General features: G+C 41.5%; 3 protein-coding genes across 6 annotated transcripts; 2 read left to right on the top strand and 1 right to left on the bottom strand.

Annotated features, from left to right (window-relative positions):
• The first annotated feature begins 291 nt into the window (after window positions 1-291).
• Window positions 292-4,298, top strand: LOC104441788 (bifunctional UDP-glucose 4-epimerase and UDP-xylose 4-epimerase 1). Of its 2 annotated transcripts, none has more exons than XM_010055016.3 (10): window positions 292-473; window positions 635-927; window positions 1,351-1,400; window positions 1,517-1,655; window positions 2,272-2,373; window positions 2,487-2,714; window positions 2,833-2,914; window positions 3,086-3,168; window positions 3,274-3,365; window positions 4,081-4,298. In XM_010055016.3, the coding sequence occupies exons 2-10, from the start codon at window positions 733-735 to the stop codon at window positions 4,163-4,165; spliced, it is 1,056 nt and encodes a 351-aa protein (XP_010053318.2). In that variant the 5' UTR covers window positions 292-473; window positions 635-732; the 3' UTR covers window positions 4,166-4,298. The 2 variants fall into 2 exon arrangements, with proteins under 2 accessions (XP_010053318.2, XP_010053321.2); XM_010055019.3 differs by having other exon boundaries at window positions 294-473; window positions 1,520-1,655.
• Window positions 4,299-4,498: 200 nt separating this feature from the next.
• LOC104441789 (CASP-like protein 4A4) lies at window positions 4,499-6,083 on the top strand. Its single transcript, XM_010055020.3, is given in 4 exon segments — window positions 4,499-5,216; window positions 5,219-5,351; window positions 5,512-5,647; window positions 5,771-6,083. Coding segments are annotated over 4 exon segments (570 nt in total). The 5' UTR covers window positions 4,499-5,101; the 3' UTR covers window positions 5,957-6,083.
• Window positions 6,084-6,234: 151 nt separating this feature from the next.
• Window positions 6,235-9,037, bottom strand: LOC104441790 (DEAD-box ATP-dependent RNA helicase 47, mitochondrial). 3 transcript variants are annotated; one of them, XM_010055021.3, is made up of 2 exons: window positions 8,948-9,037; window positions 6,235-8,361 (listed from the first exon to the last, which is right to left on the bottom strand). In XM_010055021.3, the coding sequence occupies exon 2, from the start codon at window positions 8,131-8,133 to the stop codon at window positions 6,442-6,444; it is 1,692 nt and encodes a 563-aa protein (XP_010053323.2). In that variant the 5' UTR covers window positions 8,134-8,361; window positions 8,948-9,037; the 3' UTR covers window positions 6,235-6,441. The 3 variants fall into 3 exon arrangements, with proteins under 3 accessions (XP_010053323.2, XP_039167326.1, XP_018727813.2); XM_039311392.1 differs by lacking the exon at window positions 8,948-9,037 and adding an exon at window positions 8,678-8,931; XM_018872268.2 differs by lacking the exon at window positions 8,948-9,037 and adding an exon at window positions 8,649-8,671.
• Between the last annotated feature and the right edge of the window lie 10,919 nt (window positions 9,038-19,956).

The following is a 19,956-nucleotide window of genomic DNA, read 5'->3' on the forward strand; positions in this document are numbered from 1 at the left end:
GATTTGTGTTTTAAATTGCAACGTCTACAAATTTCATAAATCGGTATGTTTATGGTAATAATTATCCGGTAGACAGAGAACAATCCCATCAAATTAGTCAAGTAATCCAAAAGAAGAAAAAAAATTACCAAGAAATCGGATATCCTATTTCTTATATTCTTAAAAGGGAACCGATAACAGACCCTTTCATTGGATAATGATAAAACATCATCGTCAGCTACGCTCGTCCCATCGATGACTTCCAGCTCAGAAATTACCTTAAACGCGCCTCCTATCTTTGGGCCAAATCGCTCGATCTGTTCTCATTTTTTTGTTTTGCCGTACTTGCTTTTCCACGAGCGCAAGAAAGGGGGGAAGAAGAAAGAAAAGGAAAGAGAAGGCATGATTAGGGGAAGAAACCGAAGATAGAAAAAGCGCGCGAATGGATTCATCCTCCAGCTGACTCGAGTCCAACGAGAAGGCTACAAAAAGCCGTAAGCTTGATGGGAATGGATCCTCCCTCTCTCTCTCTCTCTCTCTCTCTCTCTCGCTGTGCGTGGCATGCGTTTTGTACTTATCCCCTACACGCGCAGGATTGGTTTTCCTTGATTTGCACAAACTCTCATCCCCTTCCCCTCCCGACTTTGCTTGCCAGCTTCCATAGAGGACACGCATTCCGCTGCCCTGTTTCCTGGTGCCTCCTCCCCTGCTTCGCTGAAGAGGAAAAGACCAAAACTTTAGCGAATCGACGAGATGGGTTCGCAGGAAAAGACCGTTCTTGTCACCGGCGGGGCTGGTTTCATCGGCACGCACACCGTGGTGCAGCTCCTGAATGATGGGTTCAGGGTCTCCATCATCGACAACTTCGACAACTCTGTCCCCGAGGCCGTCGACCGAGTGCGAGAGCTCGTGGGTCCCAAGCTCTCGGAGAGGCTTGAATTCCACTTGGTACTTACGTTTTTTTTGGATTTTTGGTTCTGTTTCGAGGTTTGGTGAATTGGGTTGTTTGTTTATTCGTCTGTTGAGGAAGGAAAGTGTGGGGATTGGGTGGAATTTGTAGCTACTGGTGTCGCGTTTTGTGTTTCACCGAGGATCATGTTATCTGGAATTAGAACAGAGGTTAAAGAGGGTGAGTCGAAGTGAAAGATGAAAACTTTTTTCCTGACTGCCTATCAATGCTATGTGGGGTAAATTCTGTCTGTCTGTTCTATATACTTCATTGGGATTGGGGAATTAATTGGTGTAGATGTACATGAATGTACCATTCGTTCAGTTTAAGCTTATGAGGTCCGCAAGATGGTGGAGCGGATTTTATAGAACTCATATTGTTCCTACTCCTTTTGCTTGCTGATGATCTAGAGGTTATTGCAGGCTGATCTCAGAAATAAGCAGGATTTGGAGGATCTATTCTCTCAGACCAGGTATGCACACCGTCCTTGATCCTTGCTCTCATCTTTGTCCTTGTCCAATGGCCTCATTGGTCCTCTGTAAATTCAGGGTGATTAAACCCTTCCTTTATTCTTATTTTTCAATGAAGCAGCTTTGATGCTGTGATCCACTTTGCGGGGCTTAAAGCCGTTGGGGAAAGTGTAGCAAATCCTCGAAGATATTTTGACAACAATTTGATTGGGACCATAAATCTTTACGAGGTCATGGCAAAGTACAACTGTAAGAAGGTCTGTTTGGCTTCTTTAGCATGTGGATACTTGTTATCGTTGTTTCAGCTGCTTGCTTTGACATACGGAAATACAATCCCTATAATTAAATGAAGCAAATGAATTGCTGACTGTGCCTTAAAAGCCCTATGCAGAACAGAAGTGGCTGATTTAATGTGCTTTGATCCATGACTGTATATTCAATGGCATTTTACCCATCATCAAGAAAAGTTGGCCTCCATTAAACTTAGAAGGGCAATTCCACTTCTCATTTTATAAGATGCACTCTTGTTTCATGTCTTAATGATCTCATAAGGCGCATGCATAGACTAATCATTCTTATGTGATAGGATATGAAAGCTTTCATATACTGTGATAGGATATGAAACTTTAATATACTGTGTTAGGATATTTGTTAAAGAAGAGCTTTGATTAATTTTTTTTGTCTTTCCCTTATGTTATTTTTTGGTCCATGCCTTTAGCTGAGTTTGCTGACTTATATAGCATTTTCCAGTTTTTTACAATGAAGAAATCATTCTCTCCCCATTCTAGTGTTGCATTAGAAGGGAACAACTTTTTTATCTGCTATATCCTTTCCATGGCTCTCGTATAACAGTAATGTTTTTGGGTCATATAGATGGTTTTCTCATCATCTGCAACTGTGTATGGTCAACCTGAAAAGATACCTTGTGTTGAGGATTTTCAATTGATGGCCATGAATCCTTATGGGAGGACAAAGGTGTGCTCTTTTGGTTGGACTTTGTCCTTTTTGTGCGGGTATGATTTTGTTTTCTGCATGCTGAATACGGCTTCTATTTTTTTGACTCCTTTTGTGCACTTGCTTCTTGATAGCTTTTCCTTGAAGAAATTGCTCGGGACATTCAAAAGGCTGAACCTGAATGGAGAATTATATTGTTAAGATACTTCAACCCAGTTGGGGCTCATGAGAGTGGCAGACTAGGCGAAGACCCTAAGGGTATTCCAAACAATCTCATGCCTTACATCCAACAGGTGGCTGTTGGCAGACTGCCTGAACTTAATGTGTATGGTCATGATTATCCGACAAGGGATGGCACTGCAGTACGTGAACATCTCTTCTCAGTCTATTATTCATCTTCAACAAATCATTGACCTAATTTCCTTGTTCCTTCTAAGCATGCACCTACTCATGCCAAAGTAACTTGCTTTTAATCAACAGATCAGAGACTACATCCATGTCATGGACTTGGCAGATGGTCACATTGCAGCTTTGAAGAAGCTTTTTGCAACAGAAGACATAGGTGATCTTTAGATGTTCTTCTTGTTTTAATCTTGTGGAGCAATAGTTTGACATCGTGTTCCAATAACATCCAAGTCTCTACCTATATTTCTAATTAAATAATTTAAGTACATTTTGTCATTGCTGGAGACTAAGTAATATAGTTTGGTAATTCTCTTGATTATTTTCATAGGTTGTACTGCGTACAACTTGGGGACTGGATGTGGTACTTCAGTCCTTGAAATGGTTGCAGCATTTGAGAAGGCCTCTGGCAAGGTAAGCTTCCTCTAGGATCTAATCCATAGGTCCTTCTAGGTTCTTATCATTGACACTTTTTTTTTTGGTAAGGTTATCATTGACACTTTTCCTGTTTGCTTACAGGAAATTCCCATTAAACTGTGTCCACGGAGACCAGGAGATGCTACGGAGGTTTACGCCTCCACTGAGAAAGCAGAAAAAGAACTTGGCTGGAAGTATGTCCTATCTCCTATCCGTTTTTTCAGCAGTCATTGACTTGATCTCTCTCCTTTCCATTTTTCATATGGCCACTTAAAGATGGATTCATGTGATTTGCTTGATCAAGCAAATGATTATTTACAATTTGTTTCATTAGAAACTTCTTGTCCTAATATTACTTGTGATGTTTTATGGCTGACAGTCATTTCCTCTTCAATACTCTCAATAAGTAATTTATTCCTATTCGTCTAAGAATCCATTAACAAGAGATACTAACCAGTAACCACCTATGCTCCACGAGGATATAATTCCTCTTGGTCATGCTCTGTTCTTTCTTCCGTATAGCTGTTTACAAACTCATAGATCAAGTCCTTCCATACCTTTTACCTAACTGTAAATTTTTTATGATGCAGGTGGTCTCAGACAAATACAATTTTCATGGATTTCTAGATCAATTAACAATTAGATTTTCCTAAGTTGGTCTGTCCTGCTGTCAAGGTTCTAAAGTAATTAGTCATAGAATAGGGAATAGGTCGTCTGGTTCCCTTCCTTTTGGATCCTAGTCTCGACGATACAAAAATTTTACATCAAGATTGCCTCCATTTATTTCTATTAGAGCAAATTCATAGAGATTGCTTTTCCTGATGAACTCAGTAATGTTTAAGATGTAGACAGAGTGAGAAATCGAAGGTTATATTCTGACTGCCTATTGTTTCCTCTCCTATTTTTCAGAGCCAAGTATGGTGTGGAGGAGATGTGCCGGGACCAATGGAACTGGGGAAGCAACAATCCATGGGGCTATCTGTCCGAGCCTTGAACAATTTACAGCCCGTGATATACCATCTAGCAATTTTCCGTCTTTAGAGATCACCAAAGAGGTGAATTCAATGTTGTTGGCAAAGAACACTTGAATTAGAGAATAAGAATCGAATCACTTTTTGAATTTTCGATATGGTTATGTAGAACTTACAATTTTCCCATTCGATCGGTGGAGATTGTGGGTGTTCTGTCTTACCTTGAAATTAAGAATGAAATTGAATATACCCCAAAGAAAGAGTACGATTTTTGCCTTCTAGCTATTACTTGCACGGCTGTTTGAACACGAGCTCGTTAGCATGTTTGGCATGTGATGCACTCGAAAGTTTGGTGCTCCATACGACGACTGATGAGATTTTATTAATCCCAAATTGTACACGTTCTAGTATCAAATGAGTCAGATGACAGATGGTCAAGCCATCCTCTTGTTACTTGCTTATTGCTTGTCGATAGCAAGTGTGCCGTTCTTTATTAGTGCTGTAATATAAAATGAGGATGGCTGGCCAATAAAAAATAGTTGACGTGAAGCATGTTTCCTCGGGCGTCACCTGCCTCATCTTCCTGTAATTGGTGGACGTAAGAGAAATATTATCTCCTCCACGGCATGCACGGATGAAACAAGACTAAAATGACAGACAAAATAAGGGGTCTAAAAGAGCCAAATTTTTCTCAGAAGATGCCGAGAGATTTTTGCATGCGACAGAGTTTGATGGAGCTTGGACTTCTGAAGGCACTTTCTTCGAAGTTTTAAGGAAATTGTTAGCTGTTACGCTGAGATGAGGACAGGCTGACGCTAACATGAAGCTCATAGTAAGTCAACTCTATGGTCTAGAGGGCCCCATCCCCAACATCTTAGTTGAAGTTTGAGGAACCTTCATTGCAAGAACGGGGCAGTTGAAAGGAATCAACCCATCAAGAGCTCTCTTTGAAGGATGACATGGTGATTGCTTCTCCCTCAATGGCCGGCACATCTCCTGCTGCTTTCGCCCAGCACCTCCCGACACCTTCGCCGTTTGCGTTCTCAGTCACCTCTACCCGGTGGAGCGCGCGCCGCCGATTGAGCTCTCTTGTCTCTTCCTCCGATTCATGGCGCTGCTTCTGTCTTTCGTCTCAGCTCTTGTGCTGACGACCCCGCCAAAGAAGAGAGGTCAATCTCCTTCCAGCTTCAGCCAGCTTCCTGAATTGATGTAAGAAGAACTCTCTCAAAGTGCTATAAAAATTTGCATGGAAAGAGTTTGCAGCTTATTCGTCGCAGAACCTGTTGCTGAGTCCGCATTTCACTCCTTTTCATGCGCTGAAGGCAACAAGATGCTCACAATTTATTTTCCCCCCGTTGCTTCCTCGCAGGTATTGCTTCATGATAACCGTTGTGGCTTTCGTTTACTCAGCCTTTCAGCTCTTCAAAGGTGTCTGTGATATTTCCTATAGGGGGATTCTAATCTCAGACAGGTTTTCAGACTACCTTAGCTTTATCCTTGATCAGGTAATGGACCTTTGTTGACAGGTCTCAGTCAGTTTCTTACTTTTGCTTTGCTCCGTCAACAAACCTGCTTTTCTTAGTTTCCAAATGGCAATTTTAAGGCCGACATCTTACTGCATGATGCAGCTGGTGGCTTACCTTCTCATTTCGAGTTCTTCATTGGGGGTACAAGCAATTCAACAGACGGAAAGGGCAACACCACTCTGGAGAGCATCTGTTATATCCATTAGCATGTCTTTTGTAATCTTCCTGATTACAGCAACCTGTGCTCTGTTGTCAGGTTACAAGCTTTGTAAGAGAATTATTTGGTGATGCTTTTTGGTATTTGTGTTGCGTTGGATGAAACAGAATAGTCTGCTCGCGGGTGAATTGAGGTCTGACCTCTTGAAGCAACTCTGTTTTTGGTAGACAATTAATTATAAAGGCATCTACAACACTATAGGCAATTCTAGAGGATCATTAGCATATATAATCACCAATTAGTAATAAGTATTACGTACCAGCAAGAAAATAAACCACATAAATTGTCAGTCAGACTGAAGCTGTCAGTCAAATGCTCACGAAGTAATCAGAAAATTATCAAAGTAGAATCACGGCGAATTAGTAACTTAGCCATAAAAGCAGTCCATCCATCCTATATTTCCATTTGAAGATAATATCATTCAACTAACACAATTCAAAATTGTGCTATGAAACGGTGTGCATCACTTTTAGTAGACAAAAGAAGGAACCTGTTAACCATTACAATTTCCAATAGACTATCTGCTAAGCTTGTAGGAGGAAAAAACAAAAACCCATTATCGTATGTGCTCCAAAGTCCTCTCTTCCTCCCCTGTCATGACAAGCTTGCCCTCTACAAAGTCACAAGCAGGAATCTGAACCCCGAGCTGCTTCTGCAGTTTCTTGACAACAAATACTTCAGGCTCCTCACATATTGAAACTACAGTACCTTTCCTACCAAGCCGCCCTGTGCGGCCAGCACGATGAGCATAGTGGATGGAGTCTGTTGGTAAGTCCAGATTAACCACAAGATCGCATTCAGCTACATCCAAACCCCTTGCTGAAAGCTCATTTGTCACCAGCACACGCAAATTGCCATTCTTGAATTTCTTTAAAGTCGTTGATCTAACAAGCTTACCCAGAGCACCATGCAACTCTGCAGCATCAATGCCACGGGCCTCTAGCTTAAAAACAGCATCTTTCAGCTGCTTAGTGTTGTTCATGAAAGCAATCACGGACTTGGCATCGAGCGCATGGATGCACCTTCTCATTGTGTCAATCTTGTGCTGTAGCTTTGTGACACAGTAATAGTGTTTCAAAGAGGGAGGTAGACTTGTAACAGCTGGTTGACCCTGCAAATTTGAGGTTTTACTTGAAGTTAACGAAGGCTTTGACAGATTGACAGGTTCGGATATTGGGGCCGAATCGAGCGTCGTGACTTTTTCTGCTTGCACAAGCAGCGGATAGTTTCCCCAGCTCCTAGCGGCCCTTATGACAGAGAACGGCACAGTTGCAGAAACCAATATAGTCTGACGTTCTGCCCGCCTTACCGTTGGACCTTTGGGCTCTCGTACATCCATGCCAGATCTTCTCCCTACATGTTCCAATATTCGATGCATATCCTCCCGGAAGTTAAATGAAAGAAGCTCGTCAACTTCATCCAAGACCAAGAAACGACAATTATGGGTGTGAAGCTTTCCGGCAGCACTAATTTCCGCAATCCGGCCCGGTGTACCGACAACAATAGCTGGCTTATTTTTCTTCAGAGCTTCTTCTTGCCTAGAACGATTTGCACCCCCCACAAGCTGCTGAACAACTTTCTTATCAGAAGGTCCCAAGAGCTTCTCAAACTCCCTCACGATCTGCATTCCTAGCTCCCTAGATGGAGCTATGATAACAGCCTCAATCTCCATTTTCTTCCCCTGCTCATCCTTGCAATCAGGAGATTTCCTCCTTAGCGGACCTACTTCAGAAAGTATGGGGAGGAGATACGCCAATGTTTTTCCTGAACCAGTGTAAGACTGAATGACAACATCGTGATTCTTAAGAATGGTTGGAATTGCAGCAGCTTGAACATCAGTTGGAACCTTGAACCCTTCAGCCTCCAACCTTTCTAACAATAATGTTGGCAAGCCAAGCTCTGAAAATGATTTCGCATTAAATGGACTAAGTGCTGATTCAAGTGATTTTCTAGTAGCAACTGACTTGAATTTATTGCTACTAAGAGGCTGCACTTCACCCATTTTTTCTTTTGTAGAAGAAGTCTCAAACTTAATTTTTTTATTTTTGCCCCTATTTGTTTTACCAGTGTCAATCTTAGGATCAAGGCTTGCAAGAGTAAGAGGTCCTTGGTTACTTTTGACATGACGGAGCAATTGTCCACTCCCATGAAAACAAGCAGCCTTAGAAAGAGAGGATAGCTTCTGGCACGGCGAGGACAGAAGCAGCAGTCGTGTCGATGATAACATCGGCATCTTCAACAAAACCATCCCTCTGATAATTATATGAATTTTGGAAAACCAACCTCAAGAAGCATGTAAAACTCAATCCCTGCTTAACTTCCCTCAAGCACTAGAGGCTGACATGGGAAATACTTAATCTTTAAAGATGAAAAAGGAGATACAGAACCAACACATCTTTGAGACCTCAGGACAGTTATCGTTGACGAACTTTTAGGGCAAACTAACTTTTGGGTCTTCGGAAGAGCGTTTAGTGAACTGCAATAAAACAAAAGGAATAGTTTAGAATGTCTGCTGGCAATGAGGTCACACCGATGCTAGCATTACTGTCAATATGAGAACAGTGCGACTCTGATCATAGAACCCCTGATTCGCATCTTGACCAACATGTAAACGGGCCAAAGAACTAAAACATGCATATCATTGGACAAATGGTGGCTGATCCATCTTCTAAAAGATACATGCCCGTGTACTACAAAAGAACACGCCTTAGCGTCGTGCTTTAAGAGATCGACATCCCACCGCCAGTTCAAAGCACATGATACCTGCACTTCTCACGCCTTAGAACACAAACCTTCATTCATTGTCTCTGAGACATTTCCTCAAACACCATGAGGGCGTGACAGTTACGCCGCAGTTAACGAACCTAAGACGTTAGCCCACCCGACTTGCGAACCAAACAACTAGCCCCACGATGTTTCGACTCCCCAGAATTCTAACCCGCCGGCGAAAAACGAAACCAAACGAAAACAGTTCCATCAGTCGAACTTCAAGGACTCCATCTCATGAGCATGAGAAAGAGAGAAAGCAATACAAGAGAACGAAGACGGAACAAGGAACGAACCTGCGGTGGCGGTGGGCGATATGTGATTTCGTCGGTCCGGGCTACGATGGAATTGGAGGAGAAGATATGCAGCGCGGGTCGTGCCGCAGCGGATGCGGACGATGGACCTGGACGGTGGGCCTGGACATTAAAAACGTTTAGCAACGTTTTTATTTTTCTCAATTTCAGTTCTTGAAACCAAAAGAGAATATAAATCCATTTACTAACGTGTATTATTTTTCTAATTTCCAAAATAAAAAAGTAGTCAAGGAATAGATTTAGAATGAAAAAGTGACTTCTTATTCCTAGAACTAATTTCTAAAAATAAGTTGCTTTTTTTTTTTTTTCTTTCTTGCCGCCGAACGCTACTACCGCTGCTGTCGATCGCAACCATCCAAGAAGTAATCGTCAACCTAGTGGAATAAATCAACCGTCAAGATAGTAGAGTTGAAGAAACCGTCAAAGTAATGGAGTCAATATAACTGTCAATGTACCTATTTGTAATTTCTATTTATAATCTCCATTTACAATTTTTAGGATTAATACCCTAAAAACCCCCAAACTTGTACATTTATGACAAATTTACTCAAAACTAATTTGTTCGATTGTCACAAACTCCAAATTAGTATATTTGTGACAAACATACCATCTATTAAATTAGTTAATACCACAAAAAATCATAAAAATGGTACAATTGTAATAGGCAAATAGTAAAATCCTAAACAAGTATACTAGTTCACTAATTTGATAGTAAAATTTAATGAAAACTAACACAGGGTAAATTTGTCGCAAGTATACTAGTTTATGGTAAATTTGTCAAATGTGTACTAAATTGAGATTTTTTATGGTCAAAAAATTAGTTTTTAGTAAATTTGTCATAAGAGTACTAGTTTGGAGTTTTTCAAGATATTAATCCTAACTTTTATTTGGGACTTCCTTTTGTAACCTTTGTTGACAACCGTAAGTTTTAGCCACATCGTACTCTTTAGAGGCCTCACCCAAATCTAACAAATTTACTATCCTTTAGTCTTTCACTTTCCAACAATGTATTTTCACTTTCTCGACTCACATCATCAATTAAATTTAGGTATCTTTTTTAATTGTCGCTTCTAAATCTACGTCATCGATCAAATTCCAACATGATGTTTTTACATTCTCAAGCTTTTTTATTGATTAAATTCTAGGAGGGTTTATCTATGTCTAGTTCGATTGCAACAATTACACTTTCCAAAATTGTCGTTGATTAAATTCCAGAATGGTTTGCAATTATATAGTTTTCTCTAAAGCAAAGCTATTGATTCTGTCATTTACTTGGATATTTCCTATATGAAGTTAGCGCAAAACCCATTTCCTTTGATAAAAACCGAAGAATGACTTCTGGTTAAATAAATATTGTCGTGGAAAAGAATTCCAGCAAAACACTATTACAAAAATCATGTGTTAAAACTTACTTAAATGGAACAATCTTGATTGCTACAAAGACCAAAAGTTAAAAGGTAATAAGAAGATAACATATCTTTTGTATCGATTTAGAAAAGAGATTTAAATGAAAATATTTTATATAATTTAGGCAACAGTGCAAACATTTTGTCTAAGAAAAAAAATTATATAAAAATGTTTAGTTGTTGGAAGATACGCAATATCTTCTAGATATTATTCAGGATCAATTAATATCAAATCTGATTCATAGATAATTTAGTTGCCTTTTCTTGTACATGTTTTGTACTATAATATCATCCTTGTACATTGAGACAGATATACAATGAAATACATAAAATTTCCCACACTCTTCTCTGTGTTCTCTCCTTGCCTTCATCTTCTTTCATGGTATCAAAGCACAATTGTGAGTCTCTTTTTGCTTTCGCTCCCTCTGATTGCCAATCGGAAGAAACAAGCTAACCTGCAAAACAACGTTAGCACTCCAATGTAGGAATCAGTCTCTTGAATTTCTTTTTATACAAATGAAGGAAGGAGAGGAATCTTACCACCGCCATGGCCGATGAACATGTCCCTATAGAAACACCTATGTTAGAGGTGTAGGACCTCATGCGAAACACAACTGTTGGAGCCCAAAGTCAACCCATTATAGGGCCATTTCTCTAGTGGCAACTCAATCCAAGGCAACCCACTTCGGGCCTTCCATACCAATGGGTGCTGGTTCCCATGTATTATGGGCCCAACTCAAACTTTTCTTTTTCAAGAGTCCAGACGCAGAGAGATGATGGCCCACCAACCATAAGCAGGGGGGCATCAGAAAGATCTGGGTCATCTAGTGTGGGCGAAAACCCTAATGGGCCAAGCGAATCGAATATAGGAGTATCGGGCGGGTTACATTTGGGTCAAACTACAAATCCCTCCACTCGGCTTTTTGCCATTCCCCTTTGCAGCCGCCATGGGTCGCCTAGTGTTAGGGAAATCCCTTATGATGTTTTGAAGATGACAAAATAAATCAAAAGCTACTAATGTATTTGATGGTTAAGTAATAGGCTATGCAGATGATATAATGTGTAAATGATATTATCAAAGTCTATACTTGGAAGAACCAGAAGATAGACTCTATGCTGAAACTGAATTAGAAGACAGACTCTATGCTGAAGCAGAATATGTTCAGACTCAGATTGTAAAGTTTATTACACTCAGACTCAGATTGTAAAGTCTATGGCTCTTAGACTTTACATCCAGATTCGACATAACATAATACAAGCCCAATCATATAACGGCTAGTGATCTGGTTTGAATTCCACATCAAGATTAATTTGATTGACTCAATCTAATTGATTGACAATTGAATATTGAAGACAAGAGCTTTCTATACAAAGAAGCTCTACTTATGGAAACTAAGATTCTATTTGTATGGACGATCGGAATCAACTTGGGATTCTACCTTTGTCACTCAACAGCTACCAAATCTTCTAGATACAGAGCTGTCCAATGGGTATATTGGAAGACGATCCTCAAGATACTATCCAACGGTTAGTTTGGAAGTGGATGAGTATTTAAGGATATGAAGGATCGATAAGAAAGTAAGAGACGGAGCGAAGAATTTATAATTCCAAAGTCTGAGCAACCTTCGATCATATACTTGTCTCTTGTGAGCTTAAACGTTTGTGATCGTGAGAGAAATATCAAAAGAGTGACTTAGTGAGATAGTGTGATCTACTACTAAGTGTTTGCACTCAAAGTTGTAATCTTTTGTTGATTGCATAGTGGAATCTAGCCAAGAAGGATGTTAGCGTGGGAGAGTGGACGTAGGTTTGGATTAAGCCGAACCATTATAAACCTTGTGTTCTTATTCTCATCCCTAGCTCCTTTATTTTGTTTGAAGTTTATTTTATTCTGCATATATTTGCCAAGATTTATTTTAAACACCTATTCACCCCCTCTAGGTATTCATACTAGCACTCTCATCTAGAACTCAACAACTCGATGTACGTCTCCACTACCGATGGACTGGAGTTGCGGCTCATCAACCACCTTCTCAAGGGATTATAAAATTACTCGAATTGGGCACGAGATTTTCAGCGAGCGCTTGTCACGAAGGACAAGGACAGTTTCATCGACAGAAGTATCCCAATCTCAACTGACGAAAAAATGGCATGTCAATGGAAAAAATGTAATCAGTTAGTAAGGACTTAGATAGGAAATTGCATAAGCCCCGAGATCGTAGCTGGTCTGCCTACCACATAAGACTCGAAAGCCATTTGAGAAAGCATCAAGGAAATGTACGGGAAGTTAGATCGGGCAAAGATTTTCTCACTGCATCAAGCTCTCACAAAGCTAAAGTAGGGAAACATGTCCATAATGGCATGCTTCAACAAGCTTTCAGCTCTTTGAAATGAGCTGGAAGCGGCTGAGGAAAAGCAAGAAGGGCCTAGGCGACCCTTCAGCAATATAGGGCCATGAAAGACCGGGAAAAAGCCACGCGGTTTCTCTTAATTTTGAACGATTCTTACCTCAATTTCAGGTCGCAAATCTTAATAATAGAGCTTGCACCTCCCCTTGGCCGAATCTTTTAGTTGGCGGTGCAGGAAGAAAGCCAACACCTTACCTCGTTGGAGACAAAGGGAACCGAGAGCATGGCACTGGCAGCAAGAGGAGAAAGAGGGTCGAAAACCCTAAAAAGAGAGGAAAAGCGTGCGGCACTAGGGTTTCTAGCAAACAGCAAGCCTTTAAAGGCTTTGGATTCGGCGGCCAGGATCGATTGCCACCATTTGACGGCTCCAAGGGCGCCCGCGATCTGCAGAATTGAACGGCAGAGATGGCTTTGCATCAAAGGGATTTGACGGTGGTTCTTTTTCAAGAAATTATGGGCAAAATTCAAAAAATAAAGGGAAATTATTCTGTGAATTTTGCAAGCAGCCCCACCACACAATCGAAAATTGCTGGAAGTTACACAGTCAACCTAGAGAAAAAGAAAAAAGGGGAAATGAAATATTAGCAGCAACCTATCAAATTACTAGATCAGCAGATGCAAATCAACCCGTCAATCATGGGCAATATCAACAATTGCTGCAGACCTTACAGAAATTGGAGATTCCCAACAAAGGAAGCAGTTTCACAGGTATTTCTCATAGCTTGATAAATACAATATCAAGAAATGCCTGGATTATTGATTTGGGAGCCAAGGATCATGTTGCATGTGATAAAGGTCTGTTTTCTATTATTCATGAAAAACTGGATAGTCCCATTATTGTCCAATTGTCAAATGGAAACATTACCCATGTCACTATAACAAGGACAATCAATCTTAGCCTTCAGATTATTCTCACGAATGTCCTTTATGTCCCGAGTTTTCAATTTAATCTTATTTATGTGTCTAGAGCTTGTGAGGAAAATTCATGCCGAGTTCTTTTCAATGTCGATACCTGTCTCTTTCAAGTCCTTTCGACTGGCAAACTGATGAGCTAGGGTAACCTCTTTGAAGGGTTATTTTTTTGGAATAGTTCATCCAAGGAGCTTGATTTTTCTAACATTCCTTGTAATAAGAAATCATTGTGTAATTTGACTACCAAATGAAAATTTTATTTTACATTCCAGAATGGGCCATAGTTCTTCATTTTCTTATCCTCAATGTCATGTTTGTTCGCTTGCAAAGCAATCACGTGTTCCCTTTTCATTGAGCAAAAGTTGTGCAAATAGTATTTTTTTCATTACTTCATATTGATGTTTGGGGACCATATCATACACCGAACCATGATGGGTCTCGATTCTTCCTCACCATTGTGGACAATTATTCTAGAGCCACATGGATTTTTCTCATACAATCTAAGGATCAAGTTTAATCCAATTTGGGAACTTTCCTTTCTTTGTAAAAGACTCAATTTGGAAAAACTGTGCAACGGATCTGAACAGACAATGGAAGAGAGTTTTTCAATCATGAATGTGCTGCTCTATTCTCTTCTCAAGAGATATTACATGAAAGTCCATGTACTTATACACCACATTAGAATGGAGTAGTGGAACGGAAGCATCGCCACCTATTAGAAGTTGCACGGGCCTTGAAATTACTTTTTGGCAAGAAACCAGAGTTGAGCCATCTGAAGGTTTTTGGGTGTTTATGCTACGCCACAATAATAGGACTTAGGGATAAGATGGGTCCTCATGCTCGCCGCTGCATATTCATGGGACATCCTAATCTCCAAAAATGATAGCGAGTATTTGATCCATCTACAGAAGAATTTTTTGTTAGCAGAGACGTCGTGTTCCAGGAAAATGTCTTTTCATTCACTACACAAGAATCAACCACGGACAAGGGGCATTCTCTTACTTCTCATATTGAGGAAGTCTTCGACAATCCAGGATATGTTTTCCTTCCTTCATCAAAGAACACAAGTAATTCTCCGGCATCTAAGTCCACCATGAAACAAACTCCTCTTATGGAAGTGATAGACCAATGTTCTGATGATGTGGATACAAACAACTCGTTTCACTTCGAGACTCCAGAAGACCACTCACCTCCAAAGAATGATCCACCCCGACGTTCCAAACGAGCTACGCGCCCACCGACTTGGACCCAAGATTACATATGTGGCGCATGGAACTTGTCGCGACCTACCCTTGGGGGAGGGAACATGTTTAGGGATATTACTAAAGGACGGGCCTAAGGCCCATGATTAGGCGTGAGCTCTCCCAAGCCCATACCCCGCGTGACATTTGGATATTTCCTATGAATTTTGCGCAAAAGGAGTCTCCACTAGCCTATTGGGGTCGACTAGAGACCAAGTGAGGCATGGGAGTGTATCTCACTTCCTACGCTACTAGAGAATCTAGGGTCGAGAACTTGATTACAATAATTGGTCAATTAATGCCCTTCCGGTACCTAATCTTGTTCATTTTAACAAAATGATTTTTTGTCAAGCAGTTTGAATTGATTTTACTCATCCACAAACATATTAAAGTGATCATACGAGTGTAATCTAAACATGTACTATTAAACATACCATATGACTACACAAATACCATTAAACACATCCACCAATAATCATAGCTAACAATGTCCTAATCACCATAAGTTTACACACATACCATTGAACATAACAAGATATACAATCTAAACATGCGATGTAATCAAAATAAATGCATAATTACACTTAAAACGACAACACCTAACATTTCCTAACCAAACTCTATCATTTTTTAATTTTTGAAAATTTTGAATTTTTGAATTTTTTTTTTGAATTTAATTTTTTGAATTAATTTTTTTAATTCTCTCAAAAAAAATTTCGATTATTTTAAAATTTTAAATTTTCGATTTTTTAAAAGGATTTCCTATTTTCTTTTAAATTTTTTAAATTTTTTAATTTTAATTTTAAAAAAAAAAAATGGGCGAACCGGCCGGGTCCGGTCGACCCGACCCGGTTCAGCTCGGCTCAGGATTCGGGTCGGTCTCCGACGGACCCAGGTTCGTCCCACTAAAAAAACCACACGAATTTAAAAAAAAAAAAAAAGAAATGAAGGCAATTTTCGCCCAAAGCCCATCTCGAATTTTTACTTGACCCACCTAAGGGTCCATTTTTAATATCTATTTTCAGCCCAATCTATTCAGCCCACGAAATGAAAACCAGCCCAAAGAGAAGCCCATTTCCTATTTTTTAGTTTCAGCCATTTTGTGTTTTCTTTTCTCTCTTTTTATTTTTTTAATTTTTTCTTCTGCCCCCTTTTCCTTAGGGCATCTTCTTCTTCCCCAACCGCAGCTCGCCGAAGCTTCGCAGCTCCTCCGCCGGTCCGATGCCGACAATGCCGCGAGAGGTGACTGCCCTATATGAAGTCGCCGGGCCACCGCCTGACGTCGGTGGTTCTGTCCGACCGACGCCGGGCATCGCCGGCCGCTAGTCAACCGGCGTTCCGAGAGGCGTTGGGTAGACCTCGGCAAGGCGCGCGCTCCATCTCAACCAAACAGCGCGAAGGAATCTACCCAAAAGCTAGGAAAACGACAAGAGCGATTCGTGACGACAATATAACCCAGAGCAACACAAAAATAAACCAAAAACCGAACCGGTCGAGGGTTGGATTCGACACTTTCAGTGAGGCATTTTGTCAAACAGCTACTGGGCGCTACCAAATTCGAAGGATTTCAGCTCAACCGAGCGTCTAATACGCTTTAAGAGTCTTCGAAAATAATGTATAAAGAAGACAAGGGCAAAGCGCAAAAGCGACATGGACCGGAGCTCACGCGAATCGGTCGGCCGCGAGTTTGGTTTGCGTGTTTTCCAGAAACGAGACCAAGGGGGCTCGGGAGACCTACCTTTTCTAGTGGTGGGCTACGGCGGATGACGGCGGGCGGATGGACCTCCTGCAACAACAAGCTACTCCCTCGAGCTCTCTGGTTCGGTCTATCCTCTTTGAACTCCCTTTTCGCCTCTCTCTGTGTTGCGGTCTACTGAGCTCCGGTGGGGTTGGAGGCGAGGGGCGACTTTGGCAACGATCTATGGCAGTGGTCAATCGTTCAGAGGGATCCTCTCTTCCTCGCACCGGTCCTCTTCTCTGGTTTCTTCCTATGTTTTTCTCTTGGTGTTTTCTTTTTTTTTTGCCTTTCTTGTTCCGGATCCTCCCTCCATGTCGATTCTGTTCTCCGGTTTTTATGCCAGGCCAGCAAGCGCGTATGGCTCCTGCAACTGTTAGCTTGCCGGCTGGATTGCACCCCCCGACTCGCGGATCACGCCGCTCGCCACCGATCCTTTGCCACGCCTATTTTCGTTGCCCTCCCCACCGCCTTGTCTCCTGCAAGTCTTCGAGCGAAGACCAATAGAAGAAAAGAAAAAAGGGCTGGGCCGGTTAGAAGAGCAAGGGGATTAGGCCAGGCCCAGTGTGTAGGGGAAGAAAAGAGAGAGAGAGGCGGGTCAGGCCATGGTTGAATCTGGCCCAACCCGACCATTTTTTTATTTTTTTTATATTTTTTTGAACTCTTTTTTTTTTTAATAATAACTCTTTTTGTGACTAATTCCTAACCTTTAACACTACTCTAAATTAATTAATTTGGGTAAAAAAATTAGGTGTCAACAGCTGCCCCTCTTTGAATGTAGTCTCGCAGAGGTTGCATTCAAAGACAGAAGACACCTAAATTATTTCGATGGTAGAAAAACCCTAGGTGCATATGCACGTACTAGATCGATGGAAATGACTCATAATTATGAAAGTGCGTCTTGTCAGTAAGAGGAAGAAAGACTCCGAGCTACAAAAGTCCACCAGGTCATAAGAAGGGGGTTGAAGGACTCCGGGTTACGGAAAGCCCACCGGGTCACAAGAAGGGGATTGAAGGACTCTGGGCTACGGAAAGCCCATCGAGTCACAAGAAGGGGGTTGGAGGACTCCGGGCTACGGAAAACCCACCGGGTCATAAGAAGGGGGTTGGAGGACTCCGGGCTACGGAAAGCCCACCGAGTCATAAGAATGGGGTTGAAGGACTCCGAGCTACGGAAAGCCCACCGGGTCATAAAAATGGGGTTGAATGACTCCGGGTTACGGAAAGCCCACCGGGTCATAAGAATGGGGAAAAAGAAGACTCCGGGCTACAGAAGCCCACCGGGTCACAAGAAAATGACATGGTTTAAGGTTGACCATGAACCTTTGGAGATGGCATGGTTTAAGGTTAACCATGAACCTTTGGAGATGTCATGGTTTAAGGCTGACCATGAACCCTTGATTTTTAGGGAGGCACCCGCTAACCCCTTTAAAAACTGCATGGCTTCACTGAGGAATCCTGTCAAACTCAACTTGAGTGAATGTCATTAGAGAAGTCATCACGAGACGTATTGGCAATATTGTAGCATTAATTGAACAAGCTAATCAAGCTAAGTCCGACTGTTTTGGAAAAAACATTTGATTTCAATCGACATCATGTGGCGCAAAATTGTCATATTGCTTGTGGATATATCATTAATCATCAAATTCTCTAGGAGTCAAGTTCTTATCAAGATGATCGCGACTTGTGAACAAGGCTCATTAAGCATGCCAAACTAGAGCTTCTTGTCAAAAAGGGCTTCTCATGCACTTTTGATAAAATGGCTGCTTGATCCCATCCGTTCATGTGGGAGATAACTGGTTACTGAGGGTATCTCACATAACCTAGATCAAAGGCTTTTAGAAACATTTGCGATGAGCATAGTATGATTGATCAAAAAGGTCTTTTAAAAAAGCCGCAATATAGGCTCGTTTAGGGCTTACATGAAGGAATTATTGCTTTGAGGCCAATAGGGGAACACTTGTTGCTATCTTCGTCGGGTTTACAAGTCGAGAACTTGAAAGATAAGACAAGATAGGATTACTTCCACTTCTTCAAGCAATAGTTTTTTTGTGGCATTCTCATTTTCACTCGAACCATCCCAATCAGAAGAGACTTCGGAAGAGGGTTGTAATGTTGGCTCGGGAAAGGCTTGAAAGGCTTAACATTTTCAAAGGGGTTTTTAAGAGTCAGTGATCATCATAGCATCATGACCGTGTCATTCGATCTTTCAAAGTCACTTGGCTTTTGAAACAGAGCGCATCTCGAAAGTCCCTTGATTAACCATTTCTATATGGAGGTTTGCTCTTCTCTAATTTCCTTTGCACTTGCGATGATTTTTTTACTCAGGCACTTGGACTTTGATAAATTTTTTCACATAAGATGCAGCATTTTGGCTTTCTCTCTCTCTCTCTCTCTCTCTCTCTCTCTTCTTGACGGGCATTGACCTTGCTTTTACCAGGTACACTGCTTTTTCATGCCCCCTAATTTGTCGAACCTTTTTTTTTTGGGATAAGTGTTCCAGAAGTCCTACAACTTATCACGAAAGTGCATTTCAATCCTAAAACTTGCAAAAAGTGCATTTCAGTCCTACAACTTGTCAAAATGTTTCAAACGAGTCCTAAAATCGACGCCGTCTAATTTCTTAACGGAAAAAGCTGACGTGGCCCCCGCGTGGCTTTTTTTAATCGTTTCTCTCTCCTCCGTTGCGAATAGTTTAAAAAAAAAGCCACGCATGCGAACGACGCCGTCGCCTCCTTTCTTCTTCACCACAACGCCGTCTCCTCCTGTCTCCTTCACCACGACGTCGTCTCCTCCTTTCTCCTTCACCACGACATCGTCTCCCCTCCGTCCGTACGTCTTCTTCACCGTCGTGTTCTCCCTCCCCTCTCCATCTCTACGTATTCTTTCGCTTTCCGAGTATCCCCTAAGCCCCAAATCGAACTCGTCCGAACCCTAAGCCCCAAATCGAACTCGTCCGAACCCTAAGCCCCAAATCGAATTCCTCCGTACCGTAAGTCCTAAATCGAATTCATCCGAACCCTAAGCCTCAAATTTGATGATTTGCGGTTCTCTTGCGATTTGGGTCCTCATCAACCTCGAGTTTGACGCTCGTCGTGAGTTCGTGTTCTTTCCTTCCTTTGACGATTGCGAGGTCATGTGAAGACCTCTTTGCGGGAGTTTGGAAATCTCAGCGATGAAGCGATTGGCGTCGGGGACGACGACAGGGTCAGCGAAGACGATGGCGACTCCTCCTCACGCAGGTATCGCTCTCTGCATTATAACATTTGGGTATCTCTCTCTGGTAATG

This window comes from Eucalyptus grandis, chromosome 4 (genome assembly GCF_016545825.1).
Source record: "Eucalyptus grandis isolate ANBG69807.140 chromosome 4, ASM1654582v1, whole genome shotgun sequence".
In the NCBI taxonomy this organism is placed as follows: domain Eukaryota; kingdom Viridiplantae; phylum Streptophyta; class Magnoliopsida; order Myrtales; family Myrtaceae; genus Eucalyptus; species Eucalyptus grandis.